The sequence below is a fragment of the Agelaius phoeniceus genome, chromosome 1, assembly GCF_051311805.1.
Source record: "Agelaius phoeniceus isolate bAgePho1 chromosome 1, bAgePho1.hap1, whole genome shotgun sequence".
NCBI lineage: Eukaryota > Metazoa > Chordata > Aves > Passeriformes > Icteridae > Agelaius > Agelaius phoeniceus.
The window spans coordinates 152758524-152777264 of NC_135265.1; the positions used below are offsets into that span (position 1 = coordinate 152758524).

The 18741-nt window shown below is 49.5% G+C and overlaps 1 protein-coding gene across 15 annotated transcripts in view; it reads left to right on the forward strand.

Annotated features, from left to right (window-relative positions):
- Positions 1-18741, forward strand: part of ADGRB1 (adhesion G protein-coupled receptor B1) — a 290231-nt gene that overhangs the window by 75112 nt on the left and 196378 nt on the right. For all 15 annotated transcript variants that reach the window (XM_077189526.1, XM_077189545.1, XM_077189551.1 and 12 more), the window contains one exon: positions 8067-8986. In XM_077189526.1, coding sequence (XP_077045641.1) covers positions 8239-8986 — 748 coding nt within the window. In that variant the 5' untranslated portion in view covers positions 8067-8238. The remainder of the gene's footprint in view (positions 1-8066; positions 8987-18741) is intronic.

Genomic DNA, 18741 nt, shown 5'->3' on the forward strand with positions numbered 1-18741 from the left:
CCAGTTTTAGCTGTGCCAAACATCCCTGTGCAAATGTCCCCATGCAAACCTGAGCCCCCTGCACACACAGCCCCTCCCTAAACACCCCCTATCCCTGGGGGCTTCCCACTTAGCTCCCCAGCTAATGCCAGTGCTTTTAACCTCCAGCTGAATTCCCAATCAATCCCATCCCGGTTCCCAGCTCCAATGAGCAGTGATGGAAGCGTTTCTGTTCACTCCTTGGGGTGACCTTGCCCTCAGAGGCCCTCTTGTGTAATCCTCACACTCAGGAGCAGGGTGGTGATGGAGGGAAAAACACCCCAAAGGGTTGGCTGTTATAAGGGAATGGGGAAAATGGGATTTTTCTAGGATTTGCTGGTGCAGAACCCATGGTATTTTTTGGTACCAATGATGGGGATGGGTGGGAGTTAGGCCAGGCAGGGAGTATGGGTGATGCTGGCATGGAGGAAAAGCTGATTTTAACCAGGATCAGAGGAGTTGTGTATTCCCCTGGGAGTGAGGAAATGCCTGGGAACTCACAGCAGGCTTCCTGTAACCCCACTCCCAACTGGGATTTCAGTCTGCTTTCCTTAAACTGAGGTAAACTGAGGCAGGGTGAGAGGTCACATGATGGCCTCCATCATCAACCTTCTGCCAAGAACCCCCTCGTGCTCCTTGACTTTGCTGTGCCAGGACATCAAAGCCACCCCTAGGAAATCCTTGAGAAGCTCCAAGTCCTGCCAGGGCTCCCAAGAGGCAATGCCAAGGGATTTGCACCCATGCAGAGGAAAGCTGAGGACAAAGATAGATGTGGATTGGGATGAGGTGATGGTTAAAGGACAGCAAGAGCACAGACAACACCTGGGTGAGGCTGTGCCGGAGCCAACAGAGCCCTGAGCCCCCTTTCCTCAGGCAGCCACATCTGCAGCACAGCTGGCCCTCCTGCTTGGCCAGGATTTTCCCTACAGAATTTTGACTGGATCCCAGATTTTGAGCTCCAGTCTTTGTGCTCAGCTGTCCCCTGATCCCACTCACTGGAAAAAAAACCAAGGAACTGAACCTGACCTTGCAAACCCTGAGAGCTTTTAGCCCATCTATAGTCAACATCATCAGGAACAGACACCTTAGTCTTTAAATTAAGCTTCTTTTGGGATGAAATCCTGGTTGGTTGGAAATGAATCATCATCTCCAGCCCTCTGCTGGAATTCTTCAGATCATGGAGCCCCAAAGGAAAGCAGGGGATGCTTCTCACATCCATCTCTGCAGGTGGGGAAGGATTGGCAGAGATGCTTCACTGACAGAGTGCACAAATCCTGGAGCAGGATTCAAATCTGGCTCCCCCTGGTTGTGTCTCCCCATCTGGCCAGTGCTGAAGGACATCACAGATTGGATGGTTCAACCAAAGCTCAGGGGCTTGGAGTTTCCTCATTGTGGTTGAAAGCCCCAGGATGATCCATTTTGAGATATTTCCCATTTCCAGCCCTCCCTTTCCCCACAAACCCTCTTCCTTTGAAAGTTGAAATAGGATCAGGATCCTGATCCACAAGACAATTTCCATCAGGATCAAACATTTCCCACCCTGTTCATGCTGTTCAGGCTGTTCCATATCTGCTGGGGTCTGCAGGTGCCTTTTCCTGCTTGGAGCTGGGAGAAATTTGGGATGAAGGGTGCTGGTGTGTGTATATATGGAATTTATTAACACAACAGGCAGGTGAGATTTTGGCTTTCTGTGCACTCAGGAGACTCAGGGAGAGGCAGGGGGAAGCACATCAGTCTCTGCAGTGATGGAGCAGATATTCCAGGATGTGAGGGGGCCATGCAGAAATCTGTGGTTTTAAAATTGTGGATTTGTTTGGGCTGGAAGAGACCTTAAATATCATTGAATTCCATCCCCTCTGACACGGGCAGGGACACCTTTCCCTTGCTCAAAGCCCTCAGACCTGGCCTTGAACACTTCCAGGGATGGAAAATAGACCATAAAAAACAATCCTAAGGAAAAACCCCGATTTCGAGCTCTGATTTTATGGAAGAGGTGTTGCTCCAGGACCTGCCCAAGCTCCCTGGGTGCCTTCCAGGGTTAACTCCTGTCCCTGCAGCCCAGCAGAGCCACTGCAGCCAAACAACACTCAGGTCTGAGCCCTTCTTGACTCCTCTCTGTGCTGCCAGCTCACAGATGCCACTGTGTTTTTCCAGGCATTTCCACTCTGCTTTACTCCCTCACAAAAAAAACCCCCAAAATTTCCAAGCTGTCGCAGCTTTTTTTTTTTTCTCTCTCTGTTCACAGTTCCTTGTGAATAAGGACAGAACAAATTCCTTTCCTGTGTTTTCTCAGAGTGGCAAGGGACTTTTCAGGGCCAGGCATTTTTCTGCCTCAGGCAAAAGGGATATTTAGTGTGATATCTGGGGACTTTCTTTCAGGGAAATGGGAAGCCCCAGGAAGGGAGGATTATCTTGGTGAGAGAGGCTTTCACCCTGCTGGGATGCCAGCCCTGCACCAAGGTCAGGAGAAGGAAAAGAAGAGGGAAGAAAATCCTGGCCAGTGGCACATCTGGAGCCAGTGGACAGAGAAAGAGGAGCTGGGAGTGCTGAACCAGTGGGAACAGACCAGGGAGAGGGTGTTGGGAATGCTCCTACAGGCAGCAGTGGGGAAGGATGCCCTTTCTGCAGTCATCTTGATTTTTTTTTTCTCCCCTTTTTTTTTTTTTTTTTCCCTCTTCTTTTTTTCTTTTCTTTTCCATGGAGTGTTTGTGTGCCTGTGGGTTTGTGTGCATGGCTAAGAGTGCCCTCCATTGGCCGCATCCCGGCTGCTGCTCCAGGAGCGTCACCAACACAGGCAGGGAAGGTGGTGGGTGCTCCACCAGGGGTGTCCCCCTTGCCTTCCTGGGAGGACTGGGCCACGCAGGGACTTTGGAAAGCAGGACATGGCAGCATCCTGCAGGCTCCTCCTGCCCAGGCAGAGCTGAAATCTCCGGGCTGGGCACAGCTGCAGGGCTGGACGCGCCAGTTTGGAGGTGGCCATCTTGGTGGGATGGGGTGAATTGGGCTATTCAGGCACAGGGTGAAGGCTGCTGTGGGTAGAATCAGGGATGCCCTGATCCCTGCTCACACATCCCACACTGCCTGACTCCCCAGGATGGCTGAGGGGGTGGAGAACCTGTGCAGGAATCAAGCAGGAACACGAGGGTGGTGGCAAAATTCAGCCTCAGACCTGGATCATTCCTGCAGGAAGAGAGGGCCCACCATGGTGGTCAAAGCTTGGACTTGGTGACCATGGAGATCTCTTCCAGCCTTAACAATTTGATGATTTTATGGCTTGCAGGCTCTAGAATTCACTGGGACCAGCACAAACTGGGAGCCCAAACCCCCTGGGCTCCAAAATTCACTGGGACCAGCACAAATTGGATGCCTAAATCCCTTGGGCTCCAAAATGTATTAGGACCAGCACAAACTGGAAGCCCAAACCCCTTGGGCTCCAAAATTCACTGTGACCAGTACAAATTGGCTGCCTAAATCCCCTGGGCTCCAAAATTCACTGGGACCAGTGCAAACTGGAATCCTAAATCCCTTGGGCTCCAAAATTCACTGGGACCAGCACAAACTGGATGCTCAAACCCCCTGGGCTCCAAAATTCACTGGCACCAGCACAAACTGAATGCCTAAACCCCTTGGGCTCCACAATTCACTGGGACCAGCATGAACTGGATGCTTAAATCCTTTGGGCTCCAAAATTCATTGAGACCAGCACAAACTGGATGCCTAAACCCCTGGGCTCCAAAATTCACTGGGACCAGCACAAACTGGATGCCTAAACCCCCTGGGCATCCCAGGTGTAACTTGTGATTCAGTCCTTGTCTGGTTTTGATTTGAGCTGTGGAGGTCTGTCCCAGAGGATTTCTGATCCAGTGGATGCCAGAGTGGGATGGGAAATGCTCATCAAGGAGGTAGGAAAAGTTACCAGAGCTGTGCCCAGCTGTGTGAGGGTGCAGGAGCCTCACTGGTGGCTCACAGCTCTTCATAATCCCCTTCCTTGTCACCCCTGACACCTGCACAAGGCAACCAGGGCAGAAGGACCATTCAGACCATGCTTTTCAGCCTCTTTCTGTGGGTTTCTTGGGATGAAAAACCATATTTTCCACACAAAGACCACAATATTTTGGTTTGTCCTTGAGAAACGCAGGCAAAGGAGAGCCCAAGGTGCTCCAATGTCACCTGCTGTCCCCAGGCTTTGCTCTGCCAGATCCATCTCCTAGGCAGAGATGGAAAGAAAGGTTTGGGGAGGTGCTCCAAGTTGGAGCCAAAGGATGGGATCAGGCAGGGATGTCTTCCATCACTCAAAATTCCAGAAACAGCCAGGCTACCTAGACACTGACTGTGGCAAAACCCATGGGAATGTGGGTGAATTTAACTGTGTGCATAGAAATGTGACCTCCACCACTGCAATAATCTGTTTTTCACTCATTTAACATCGCTTCCCCAGCTTCAGGCTGTAGCCTTATATGCCCCTTTTGGGGTTTTTTTGGGATGGAAATGTAGGAGGTGGATCTCTGCTGACACACATCAGCCACTCAGGTGCCTGTTGCATCTTCCCTCCCTGCCACATCCAGCACCTGTTGAGCCAAAAATCCAGGTCTGGAGGGGGTTTTGCCCATCCATTCCTGCTCTGAGTAAAGATTCCCACTTCAGCAGGGGATAGTTAAAAGAGAAAAAAAAAATATGTTTATGCTCCTTATGGTGAAACCTTCCAGATGGGACTGCACTGAGGAGAAATCAATTGTGGGACTTAACAACCATAACAGGTCTGGTTTGAGTTTGTTGGTTTTTATGGTGCTTTTCCCAGACAGGGGCAGTGAGGGGGGAATTTGTTTTGTGCTCACCACATCCTCAGACAGAAGCAGGTCTGTGGTCAGCGTGAGAAAAATTGAGTTTGTGGCGAGCAGGAGGCCTGGGCTGAATCCCAGGAGCTGAAGTCACCATTAGGGACTGGATTTCAAAACAAACCCTGTCTCCTCATCATCTGGTTGCTATGGAGGCACTGCTGGCTCCTGCTTCCAACCAGGAAAGGCAGGTTTCTGCTCTGGACCAGAGGTTAAGATGACAAGAAAGATGGAGATACTATTTACAAGAGCATGGTGAGACAGAACAAGGGGGATTGCCTTCCCACTGCCAGAGGGCAGGTTTAGATTGGATTTTGGGAAGAAGTTCTTTACTCAGAGGGTGCTGAAGCCCTGCACAGAGAGATTCTGGATTCCCCATCCCTGGAAGTGTCCAAGGCCAGGCTGGACAGGGCTTGGAGCAACCTGGGATAGTGGGAGGTGTCCCTGCCCATAAGAGAGAGTTGGACAAAATGATCTTTAAGGTCCCTTCCCACCCAACCTGCTCTGTGGTTCTGTGATCCTTGTGGGTCCTTCTAACTCAATATATTCCATAATTCTGTGATCCCTGGCTGGCTCAGCAGGGTGAAGGTCGGGTAGAGTTTGGATTTGCAAACAGAATGAGCTTTTCCAGCACTGCCCTGAGAGAGCCAGTGGCCCCTCTCAGAGTCTCAGATAAAGCAAGAGCCTTTCAGCTCTGGAATCTGATATTTAAAATATTCATAGCAACCCCTCCTGCTAATCAGGAATTTTATAAGATGTTTGGTAGGTGCCTGTGGTTTTTTTGCAAGCAAGACCAGGTTTTTTCATCCCTTTTTCACTCCTGAATTCTGGCCCCAGAGGCAGGCAGGAGCCTGGCAAGGGGAGATTTGCACTGCCGAGCTTTGTAGACTGCAAACCAGCCAGGAGTGGGGATCTGACTTGTAAAAAATTTAAGTCCAAATGCATTTGGACTCTGTGCTGATTAGTGTCAGGTCTAACACACACTCAGGAATGTGGTGGCAGGGGCTGCAGTGATCTGAATCAGGGATGAAACACAGTTTGCAAGTAGCAGGTGTGACTTTGGAGCTCCCTAACCCTTTCCTGCCCAAAAGAAAAGGTTTTGGCAGAAGAAGAGAGATGCAGAGACAAGTCTTTGATATAGAGCAGGGAGAGAAACTGAAAGAACGTGGAGGTGCATTTAGCTTCTCATCTCGCCTCAGATTCACAGGATGGTCTGTGGGCTTCTCATCTCTTGTTTGTCAGTCTCTCCTGGGGCTGGGATTAGCTGCCTGAGCCGTGGATTTGCTGGGAATTTGTAAAGCTCCCTCTGTTTGCAGTCTGGGAAGGCAGAGCCTGGCATGAGGTGGGAGATGGCAGCACTGGGGCTGGGGCTGGAGCAGTAGCTGCAATGGAAACGAGTTTTCCCTCCTCCCTGGATGCAGATGCCCCTCTCCACAGTGTCTCACCCTAATTCCTTCACGGCAGTGCCACCCTGATCACGGGAAACACATCCCAGAGGATCAGAATTATTTGGAGGTTGCAGCCCAGGGCGGTGTTTGCCCCTCTGGAATTGGGCTGTTTGTGTTTCGGTGCAGAGGTCCTGAGCAGTTCCTTTCACTATGAACCGCGAAGTCTCCCCAGATAATGGCAGTTGTCTGACTTGATAGGGGGAAATCTTCCTCCCAGGTTCCCCTGTGCCCTTTGGAAATGGGGCAGCAGATCTGTTTTGGAGGCAGCAAGTGCTGCAGGGTCAGGGTGAGCCTCACCCGAGGGGAAATGCCTGATTTTCTCTACCTGGGTTGGGCTCAGAGGGAAAAAGCTGGAAAGGTGAGAGGGAAAAGGTGCCATGGCTGTGTGGTCAGCGCCCCTCCTGCCCTGTTAACTGAACCCCTCCCCAAATTTGGGGGTGGACAGTTGTGGGAGGGGGTACAAGATAAGGAAAGTCCTGCTACTCCTCTTATTTCCCCTTCTCTCTTCTCTCCTGGAGAGAGGAGATGGAGGGAAGGGACCTCAGGAAAGTCTTTTGTTGGGGTAAGAAGGAGGGAGATGTACTCGAGGGCCTCTTTGGCATGGGGGGAGCAGGGCTCTGGGCAGCTGGGCTGAAGGAGGAGTCTGTGCCACAGGAGGCTGCAGGGAATGCATCCTTAGGGCATTGCAGGGTGGATTCTACTTTGAGAATTAGGTTGAAGGGTTTAGGGGGCTGAAGGAGCTCCTGGCACTGGCACAGAGGGCTCTCACTCAGCAGATGCTCTAAGCCTGGCACCACAGGCTTTGGGGTGTCCTGCACCCAGGGGTGAAAGCAGAGGTGGGTGCCTGATGTGGAAAGAGATAAAATCTGTCTCTATTGTCCTTTTTTTGCTCCTGTACTGGGTGTACAGATCCATCTATTATCCTGTCTGGCCTCAGGGTTCCACCAGAGCTGGGTTCCTGAGCAACAACTCCCTTCTCTGCACGGTTTTGGTGGAAGGGAGAGAGAAAAGGAGGGGCATTAAGAGGCTAAAAAGCAAGTGGTGGCAGAAGGAAGGGAGGAGGCAGAGCCCAGCTGGCCATGCTGACCTCCAGCCCACCCTCCCCAGGTGCAGCCTGAAATCTGTGTTGAACCAGCTCCCCGGGGATGGGGAGAGCTGGAGCCTCCCTAACCCAGATACCAACCCTGTTTTCCTTGGGGAGATGGTTCGGATTCAGAGTCAAGGCTCTGCTGGGCTCAGCAGAGGGATCTGCATGGGCAGGGGGCACTGGGAAGGAAAGCAGAATCACAGCTGTGCTCACCCCTGGGTCAGTCACAGTTCAGTCCCTCCTGGGGTTTGGGACACCCCCAACCAAACCTGGGGATGGGGACAGCCCCAAACCAAGCCTGGGGATGGGGACAGCCCCAACCAAACCTGGGGATGGGGACACCCCCAAACCAAGCCTGGGGATGGGGACAGCCCCAAACCAAGCCTGGGGATGGGGACAGCCCCAGCCAAACCTGGGGATGGGGACAGCCCCAACCAAACCTGGGGATGGGGACACCCCCAAACCAAGCCTGGGGATGGGGACAGCCCCAACCAAGCCTGGGGATGTGGGGCTGCATCTTCCCCTCGTGAGAAGTGCCGGTGCTGGGGCTGCTGTGTGGATTCTCAGCCGTGTGAAGGGTTAATAAAAACAACAACAACAAAGTACCGCCAAAACGACCAAATCCCAAATCTCTTCTCTTTCTCTCCCCTCCTCCTTCCCTTCCCTGTTTTTTTCCAGGTGTTGTTTATGGCCACAGGAGGGAGCTCAAATCCAGACATGGGAGGATCGGCTTGATTTCGGATCCAAAGCCTCTTAAACTCTGCTTTTCCTCTAAGCTGGTCCCTGTTATGTCCAGGATCTGGCACCTGCTTGACATTTACTTTGAGTTCCAGAGGACCCGAGACCTAGGATGAGGAGCATTGGATCCGCCCTGAACCTGCTTTTGGTATCTCCACTCTACTTTGTGTGGACCGTGGTCGCTCTGGACCTGGCACAAACTCCCTGCACCACTTTGGTCCAAGGGAAATTCTTTGGGTATTTCTCCTCCTTCGCCGTCTTCCCGTTGAACTCCTCCCTGTGCTCTTGGATTATCCAGAACCCCGACCCTCGCAGGTACACTTTGTACATGAAGATCCTCAAGCCCTCCGGCATATGTGACCACCAGCACATCCGCACCTACCAGTTCGACTCCTTCCTGGAGTCCACCCGCACCTACCTGGGCATGGAGAGCTTTGATGATGTCCTGAAGCTCTGTGATGGCTCCACCCGCTTTGCCTTCCTCCAGTCCAACAAACAATTCCTGCAGATGAAGCAGACGGCCCCGCCGGGCGTGGACACCTGGCCCATGAGGTGGAAGCCCACCAAGGCTCAGGAGAGGGACTTCTCCGTGGAGTATCTGGTGGTGGGCAACAGGAACCCCAGCAAAGCCGCCTGCCAGATGCTCTGCAAGTGGCTGGACACCTGCCTGGCCATCAGCAGCAGCTCCCACCCGTGCGGCATCATGCAGACCCCGTGCTCCTGCTCGGGAGGGGAGGTCCTGGATCAGGCCAGCGAGATCCTGGGCTTCACCAGGAAGAAGGAGGATTGCTACAAGGATGGGATTTACCTGGAGAACTGCGTGGGCAGCCCCAAGGACACCAACGGAGCGGAGTTCCTGGGTGAGTGGAGGGTGGTCGGGGGGTTTTGGGGAGGGAGGGCTGCTTGGGCTCTGCTCTCACACTGTCCCCGTCACCTCTGTGTCCGTATCTGTGGATGCCTGGCATGAAAAACCTCATTTCCCAATCGACAGGCAGGTCAGGTAACCCACAGGGCTCTTTATGAGCCTGCGACTGGAATTGCAAATCAGCTGCCCCTAAATATTCCCCAGGTTTTTGCAATTCGTTCTCAGGGCTTGTTCATTGCTTGTTTTACTCCTGCAGCCTCTGAGCTCCTGAGAGGGAGATGCTTACCTGAGGGTGAGCAGTTTTCCAAAGTAATTACAGATGTCCTAGAAAAAGCAGGATCCAAGCTACCTCCCGAGGCAGGCAGCCCTATCAACCACTTTTAATTCCTAGGGAAAACTTAATTCTTGGGTCTGGTTCAAAAGGGGATGGCAACAGAAAGCACTCTCGTTTTGTTCTCAGCTTTGTTTTCCTTCTGGAGGCTTTAAGAAAGAGATTTCACCATGCTGCTTGCATGGGGTTACCTGGGCTAATTCCTCAGATATTTCACTGGGTTTTGATTGTGGTCTGGAGCATGATGTGGGCTGGAAAGGGACTGGGGAGGTGGGAGAGCCATGAGAAAAAGGGCTGTAAGTCCAGGTGGGATGATCCTGAAGTCTGATCAAGTTCTGGGGAGAGAAATGCTCCTTCCAGAGACCTGACACGGTCTTGCCAAGCAGAAGGGACTTGAAGGGGGTCTGAAAGTGGAGCCTTTTTCTTACTGCCTGTGTCAGGTCTGCTCTAGGGTGTTTATTCTCAGCTCCCACCCCAGCATGCAGGTTATGTAAAGCAGAGGTGTGATGTTGAACAGCAGCACAGGTGTCAGGGAATGGAGTCTCCAGTTCAGTGAGTCTCAGACCCCCACCTGAGCCTACCCACAAGGTCTCATCTTCTTCAGGTGCCGGACTGAAATGTCCTCTGCCACCAGCAGAAAGTTGGCATCTGTCTGGGTCAGGAATTTGGGGATCCTTCCTGGCTTTTCCACCCTTGTTGAGGGTGGGATTTCTCAGAGTTGAGGGGAAGAGGCCAGATTTGCTTCTGCAGTAGGCAGGAGGTGACCAGGCACAGATTTGGGCTGTGCAGAGTGATTTTCCTGCAGACTGCAGCCTGGCCTTAGCTGAGAGATCAGGGTATGATCAGGTACTCGTGCTTTCCTGAGTGTATTTTGGGGGAGATTTTGTTTCTCACTGGTCTGTGAATCAATACATGAAGGCACAGCCGAGCCATAAATCCTGCAAATTAGTTCTTCAGTCCTGCCTCCCTCCCTGGCCACAAGCACAAGGCTCTCCAGATTTGGGTTGGGTTTATTTTTTTTCTTGCAATGCCCTTTTCTCCTGTGTGAACAGCTCTGAGGAGCCTCTCGGAGTTCAGTCATGTGTCATGCCTGGAATTTGCTGATTGGGTGATTTATGCCTTCCACCCAAGCAGTGTGACCTTTCTCACTGCAACCAAAGGTGAAATTTGAAATAAGATTTTCAGCAAATCCTGAAGCATTCAAGCTTAATATTGGCTTTTGTAGGGATCTCTCCTAGTCCAGCTCGAGTGCCTGAATGTTCCCACAAAGTAAATATGAAAGAGGCTCGAGGGTGGCTGAATCAAAATCCTTTTTGGGTGTCAAATATTTGTAGAGTGCAAATAATTTTTCTGCTGGCTGCTTACATCTGCTCCATACTGGAGACAGGGAATTATCATCTTGGCTGGTGGGATGCCATCCACACAGAAACGATGCTTGCAGGGTGCCCGGGCTCTCCATGTGCTGCTCTGTCTGTCACTGTGTCTGTTTTGATTTATGCAAAGGCTTGATCAGGAAGATGGAGGCGAGATCCAATTTGGACAGGGAGTCAGCAATCCCTTAACAGCATCTTGTGGGTGGAATATTTTGATAGGGTTCCTGATTTCCAAGTGCTGATGCTGGTTATTGCAATCATTGCTGTTCCAATTGTATCTGTAGCGGGTTTTTTTCCCAACAAGCTTTTTTATTTTTTGATTTTTTTATTTTTTTTTTATTATTATCATTGCTATTTTTCCCTCCCTGCTGCTTTCTGAGTCATTTGTTGTTTCTGGGCTTGTCTTAACACTTTCATCCTGGAACAAGTGGAGTTGTGTGAGTTGTACTAATCTACTCTGATGACTTTAAAGGCACAAGAAGGAATGTGGAAGGTTCCCTGCCCATGGCAGGGGGTTGGAATGAGATGATCTTTGTGGTCCCTTCCAACTCAAACCATCCTATGAACTGCCAGATACCATCCTGAAATATGAAACCTGACTTTCCCTAATGTGCCTTTTTATTCCTTGGGTATTTCCAAAGCAAATGGATGGGTGCAAATCTACAATGAGATGTTGCAGTGGACACAGCTGTGCTTTGGCTCATGGCCTGTGGGTGAGATACCTCTGAAAAGCTTCACTCCAAGAGGATTCCATTGCTCCAGAACCAAAGGGACTCTCAAGAAAACATAACTAACAGCTTTTTTTTCACTCATGGCCAGTGATTTTACACCCGGCTCAGGGGCACAGGGAAATTTATGATCATTCACTGGGGAACTTCACACAGAAACTCTGCCAAAGTCCCCCTGTCTTATGTAGAGCATCTGTTCTTCAGTGTCTGGAGGAAGGAGAAACTGCTCCACATTTCCTTCCCAGGTTTGGTGAGACTCTCTTTGCACTCACTGTCCCACACAGACATTGCAGAGGGCACAGCAGGCAGGGGTGGGTTGCAGAAGAATCCCTCAGGTTATCCCGCAGATATTTTGGTCTTGCTGCACGTGGAGCTTGTCCTGGTGATCAGCAGACATGCTTTGAAATCTTGGGCAGCTTGAGCTGGAAATGTTTTCCAGGAGAAGACAATTCAACATGGAAACCATTTTATCAGATCTCCCTTGGCTAATTCAAGAAATGTGGGAAGAAAACAGAAGTTTGCTTGTAGGTTCTGATGTTTAGATATAAACTGACTTTTTTGGGATACAAATTGGCATTCTTGGACTAGGTTTGGGGGGCAAGGACAGGAGACTGAAGACTGAAGACTGACTGAAAACCTCCTGAAATGCTGGGCATTGGTTCTTCACAGTCTGAAAGTGCTGGTGGCCCTCCCAAATGTGAGCTGCATTCTGTAATTGGAGCTGGAACTTTAACAGGGATGTTGATGTGACCCTGTAATGAGAGAAGGTTAAATGTGTGCTTAAGTGCTGTGCTGAGTTAGGCACTTAATGAATGTCTAATTAGTCTTGTCTCCATGTGAGCTGTTCCTGGAAGACCATTGCAGTGTTGTCACATTTTGGTGGCCCAAAAAGATAAACATCATTCTCTGGTCCTTCTGCTCTTCATGTCCCCACCTTGGAGGGATCCAGGATGCTGACTGCAAAACAAGGCTAAAAGTGCCCCTCAAAATATATTATTTGCTTCTTGTTAAATCAGGTGGCTCCAGGGCTGGAGGGGTTTTTGCAATGAGTGGGTAACTGGAACACAGTAATGCTAGACTGAAGTACTGGGGATTTTCCTGCCTTTCCTAAAATTGCTAAATTTTTCCATTATTTGGCTGTCCCCATTGCTCTGAACAAAATCAAATCCCCCTTCCTCACACGTGCTCATCACTTCTGTTTTGTTAGTGGTGTTTCATCTTCCACTTTTAGGTGCTTTTCCACCTCTGCCACATTGATTAAGGTGTCCCAGAGTGTCTGATCTCTGTTTGGAGAGGCCCATCAACAAGTTCCTTCTCAACCTCTGCTGCATTAAGTAGGCTAAACTCCATAAATCTCTCACTGCAGGACACACTCTCCAAACATCTCTTGTTGGGAAGTTTTGCTTCATGCTTGGCGTGTTTTTTGGTCAAAACATGCTTTGGTCTCCTCAGCAGGGCTGAGTTTTTGCCTGGATTTGGGGCTGAGTTGCTCCTGAGTGGGGTCCATGATGTGGAAGAGGAGCCAGAGACACAGAAATGAATCAATTCCCACCCTCCCTGCTGCAGGAATCATCTTGTGTGGCACAGCTCCCCTCCCCTCAAATCTCCAACCTCACCCAGAGCAGGAATAGCTCAGTAAGTCATTTCCTATATTTGAGATGAGCTTTAGTGGCCATGAAAGCTCCAGAGACTGATGAAGAGCTGTGAGTAATTGCCATGGGGCAGATCTCAAACCTCTCCTTGACATCTTCAGCCCCTTATGACACATGCTCTGTTCCTCCAGCAAGAATCCCCCTGGCTGGAGCAGCTGAGCTTGCAGACAAAGGTGTTTGGCTTTGGTTTTGCCTCGGTGCTGGATTTGCCAACCAGATGGCAAAGGGATTTGGGTGAGTGCCTCTCAGGAAGGTGTGCTGCATTCCAGCTCCTCACTTCTGCTCCTGTGTCTGTCCCTGGACAACCCTGAGAGCAGGGTTGGATGTGCTGAGAGATGGACAGCAAAACACGGGGCAAGGAAGCGTTGATTTCTCCTTGTGTGTAAATTTTCCTGTGTAAACTGCTGAAATCATTGGGGATTTTACCTGATGTCCCCCCAGCTTAACTCCAAACCTCAGCAGCTGACAGCAAGACCTGATACTCCTTCCCAGCTCCTGCAGGAGGAGGTTGGTTAGAGCCTGAAAGGTGGCAAAGAGGTCACCTTGTCACCTGCAGGGAATCCCCACTGCACCCATATGGGCAGCTCCCGCTGGGAATGTCCCTCTTGGCTGTGGTCAGGATGTTTTACGGATGAGGCAAATGTGGAGAACTCCTCCCTGGGGGCTGGAAAGGGGGATTCTGGCTCAATTTAAACACTGAGATCTCTGTGACCTGTACAAGCCCTGCTTGCCCCACTGCTCTCCTCTGGGATCATCAAAGACCTTACACATGGGATGGGATGGGATTGGATGGGATGGGATGGGATAGGATGGGATGGAATGGAATAGAATAGAATAGAATGGAATGGAATGGAATAGAATACAATAGAATACAATAGAATAATAGTTTTCAATTGGAAAGGACCTGCAATGATTATCTAGTCCCACTGCCTGACCAAAAGTTTAATTAAAGCCATTATCCAAATACTTTTTAAGCACTGGCAGGGATGGGACAACAACCACCTCTCTAAGGAGCCTGTTCTGATTTTTCACCACTCTCTCAGCAAACAAACCCTTCCTAATGTCCAGCCCACACCTCGCCTGGCGCTTCACGGGATCCCAGGGAGAATGAAGCGTGAGTGAAGCACCGCTGTGAAGTGATGGGGCAGAAATTCCGTGTCCCGGCTGCTCTCAGCACTAAGCCCATCCCTGCAGATCCATCCCCAACAGAGACGGGGTGGAGAAAAACGAGCAGAGAAAAGCGATCAGTTCCATTGTGAACCCAGCAGCTTGTGGACATGATCACAATGCAGAAACATCAGCAATTACCGGCTCAATGCGCCCGTCGCTGTCGCAGGGAGAGTAAAGGTGGAATTTACATCCAGTTGCCGAGGGAGTTTCACAGGCAACTACTCCCATTATTGCAACGGGGACTTTTACGGGTAATTTAATGAGTGGCAGCCTGGTGAAAGGCTCAGCTTTTCAGTTTCCCTTTTTTCTCTCTTTCTTCTTTTTTTTTTTTATTTTCAATTTTTTTTTACATCCTCTCGTATTCAGGTTCTATAGCAGTCACTGCAAAATGTTTTGTTTGGCAGTACAAGGTGAAATTAAGGTGCAGGGAAACAGTGACACCAGAGTCAAAATCATCACGTCTCCAGAGTAGTTTTCCATCTATGACTGCAGAAAATGAGGATGATGGTGCTGACACCTCAAAGGGAGAGTGTACAGAGGCATTCATGTCCATTTTCACCACTTAGCCTAAATATTTGGCCCTTTTTACCGCCCACCTTGATTATCTGATGTATTTAGGTAATGGGAGCAGGCTGAAAATTTGATTTTTTTTTTTTTTTTTTTTTTTTTTTTTTTTTTTTTTTTATGAGAGGAACTGGATCTGTGGAGATTTTTAGATGTTTGATTCACCTGTTTTGTGCCTGAACTCCCTAGAACCCAAATACTAAGAACTGCCCTACTAGGGACCAATGAATATTGAACTAATGAATTTCCCTGGGTTTTGACTGTATAAAATACACAAAAAAACTCTAGTAAAGATCATTTTGTGACGGAATGATTTTCTCTGCACAACCCGGGCAATGTGTGGATGAAATTATTTCTGTTGCACATCCTGGCCAGAATAAAGCAATGCCTTGATTCTCCAACACTAAAAATGTTGTTGGAGAGTTTCTGTTCCTCCTGCAGGTTCGGTGACACTTCCAGAACATCACCAACACGTCTGCAACTCATCTCTTTTCCCACATCTTCCCATTCTTACAATCAGTGACATTTTGACAACATCTACAGGTGTTGATTTTAATCTCCTACAAGTCCCACATTCCCCAAGACGGTATTGGAGCAAGCTTGGGATAATTAGATTAGAAACCTGGTTTGGGATTCTCAGCAAGCATCCTGGGGAGGACTCAGCAGCTCTGTGTCTCCGGGGTGGCTCTGCCAATGTCACCTCCAGCCGCTGAATTCCCTTTTGGCACAGTCCCTCCTTGCAGACAACAATCTGATACTGAAATCCCATATTTTATCCTTCAGCACGGTGAGACAGCCAGGCTGGGAAAGGACGTCCTTTAGCACATCAGAATTGCAGATCTGTTGAGTTTAAATATATTTCTTTGTGTTCCCTGGCTCGAGTTTCAATAGAGCGATAATTGCCACACACCTCATTAAGCTGAATGCTCTCAATAAGTCTTGAGTGGTCCATGTCATTAAACAAACAGTTACTGGCTAGGGAGCTGCACGGTGTTTAGGAGCTGTAAAGAAGGGACCTGGAGGCTGTGAAAGCTGCAGCTCCAGCTTCCTGAAGAAATTGGGCTGCCCTGGCAACTTTGCCCCGCTGTTTCCAGGGCGCTTTGAGGAGTCTGAGCCTTCCCTGTGCCTTGGAGCAGGAACTGCTGCAAGTCCCTGACTTTTTTGCCTTTTTCCACCTTACTTGGATGTAAAGGAGGATGCCCTGGTCTCTGCCAGTTAGGATTTTGGCATTTGGAAGCTGGCACTTCCCTGCTCATTAGTTTGGGTGAGGAGTTTGGGTGTAATTGAGTTGAAGGTGCCCAAACCCCGAAAAATGATGAAATTCAGTGTATGGCACTGAAAACAGGAGAAACAGCTGGGACTAGGGGTGCTGTCCCTCTTTTTCTGGTTCATATCCTGACTCTGAAGTCTGAAGGACCAAGATGCAGGGGTTTGGCCCCTCAGCTTTTGCTGAGACCCCAAGACTGATCAGAGAAGGATCTACACAGAGATTCTGTTTCAGGAGCTCCTGGAGGCGGGGATAGGACAAGGGGAGTGGTGATTCCATTACATTTCCCTGTTTAATGTGCTCTCCTAGACTAAACCCATCCACATGGAAGGCTTTATTCAATCATGTCTGCACTTCCTATGCATCTCCGTATCCCAAGTGCCTGCTGGATGAAATTGAGGGTTAGCTTTGGTATCTCCTTCCCAAAACTTTACTAAACTTGTGACCAAGACTGTCACCACAGTCCCATTCCTACCAGCTCTGGTGAGAAGTAGAGGTTGGAAGAAAGGCACTTCAGGGCATGTGCTTGTGGGGATGATGAGGACAGGTTCAGGTTGGCCATTAGACCTCCATAAGTGCCCAGCCCAGAGCTCAGGTGGGCAAGGAAGCAGCTCAGGTGTGCTCTGACCTTCAGGGCTTTAAAGTTAGTGCCCTGTGAGGCAACCACAAAAGTCTTTGGCCAACCAGGCTAAAAGTCAGGGGTGATGTGCATGTGAATATATCCACAGGCAAGATCGTCCTGTTGATGAGAGATGCCACTCCAGTCTCCATGAGCAGTTCCAGTCCATGAAGATCACAGAATGACAGAGTGGGTTGGGTTGGAGAAGACTTTCAACACATCTCCTTCCAACCCTCTGCCATGGCCAGGGACTTTCCACTATCCCAGGTTGCTCCAAGCCCCATCCAACCTGGCTTTGAACACTTCCAGGGATGGGGCATCCACCAATATTCTGGGCAGTTGTGCTTGGTGGAAGTAGTGCTGGGTGGTACCAGCTTGCTCTTGATGCCCATTAACCTGGGATTGGGACTAAATAATCTCTACAGACCTGGATTAGAGAGGTTTTTGCACCAGAATTCCAGTTTTGGATGTGCTTAGAAAGATGCTACTGGCCATTCCCAGGAGAAGAACACTCAGGAAGATGTGCAAGGACTGCTGTTCACAGCTGGGTTTATTCAACACTTGTCTTCTTCCCTGTTAGCAGGAGTTAGTTCAAGAATTATCAGTAAATTGACTGATGACAATTTCTGTCCACAAAATCCTCTCCTTTTCATGCCCTTTCTTTCTCCTTTGTTTAGTTTGCTGGGTTTAGTAGTTTGTTTTTCATTTTAATGTCCTGCTTGGCAGGAATTCATATAATCATAGCATGTTTTGGTTTGGAAGGGACCTTAAACATCATCATAACATTTCAACCCCCTGCCAAAGGCAGGGACACCTTCCACTAGACCAGATCCCTCAGAGTTCCGTCCAACCTGACCTTGGACACTCCCAGGGGATGGGGCATCCACCAGTTCTCTGGGCAACCCGTGCCAGGTCTCCCTGGAGCTCTAGGCTGGAAAACCCCAACTCTCCCAGCCTGTTTTCATAGGAGAGGTGCTCCAGCCCTCTGAGCTTCCTCTTTAGGGTCAGCCAAGATCAAGGAGTGATGCCATGGCTTGATATCAGCAATGTTTCTAAGAGCCTGTAAGAGCCGGAATGAGGGATGCAGGACACCAGGTGGCTCTTCAATATGCAGTTTATTCCATCCAAGATGTTACAGCAGTCCAGGGTCGTGGTCGTGTCAGCTCCAGCTGCAGGCAGGCCTGGACACCCTTAGTTTTGGTTACAATGCATTATAGACTTTTCTTTGTTGAGCATCTTAATACAGTAGAACCAATCTATACCTTAACTTTTATCTATAGCCTATCATAACTACTCTAATTACCATATTCATGTTACTATTCTCCAATCACTAAAAGTTAGTACATTACAGTTTAAGCTAGAAGTTGTTTTTCAGTTTTCTTGCAGTGGAAAATTCTGAGACCTTTTTTCTACCTGCAACATTTGCTGACTTGTTTGCCTGTGCTGTCTTTCTGCTTGGTAAAAACATCTTGTTTGAGGTGGGTTCATCCTTTGCTCTAATTCATAACATCCCCTTCTATCTAACAGACCCTTTGCCTCCTTGGTTATCCAGTAAGACTGGCTCAGCAATTCTTTTCTTCCATGTCAAAACTTGCTTCCATCTCTATTCCTTCTTCAGATCCTACATTCAAAAATCTTTCTGCTCAGCATAAATATCTGTGAGACTTTCTTGTCAAACTTTCATCCTTCCCAACAAAGGCCGACAGAAGGCAGCAAAGGAGCTGCTCAGGAGGATGGCTGGGTCGCTGGGGGGGCACTTGATGAAGAAGAAAAGATGCAGGGACCAGGAGAGTCCCCAGGTAACCATAGGGAAGTCATTAAGGAGATTGCTTGTGGTGCTTCTGTGCCTTTGGGCCATGGAGGAGCTCAGGAAGCCTCTTTGGGGAGTTCAGCCAGCTGCTTCCATGGACCCAACTCAGCTGAGGTGTCATCAAGGAGAAAACAGAGCTTGTGGGAGAGCCACGATGGATCCCACCCACTGCCAGGCAGGGATGGCTTTCCTGGCTCAGCAGATTTACCTGCAGTGTCCCCCTGTGTGCCATCCCT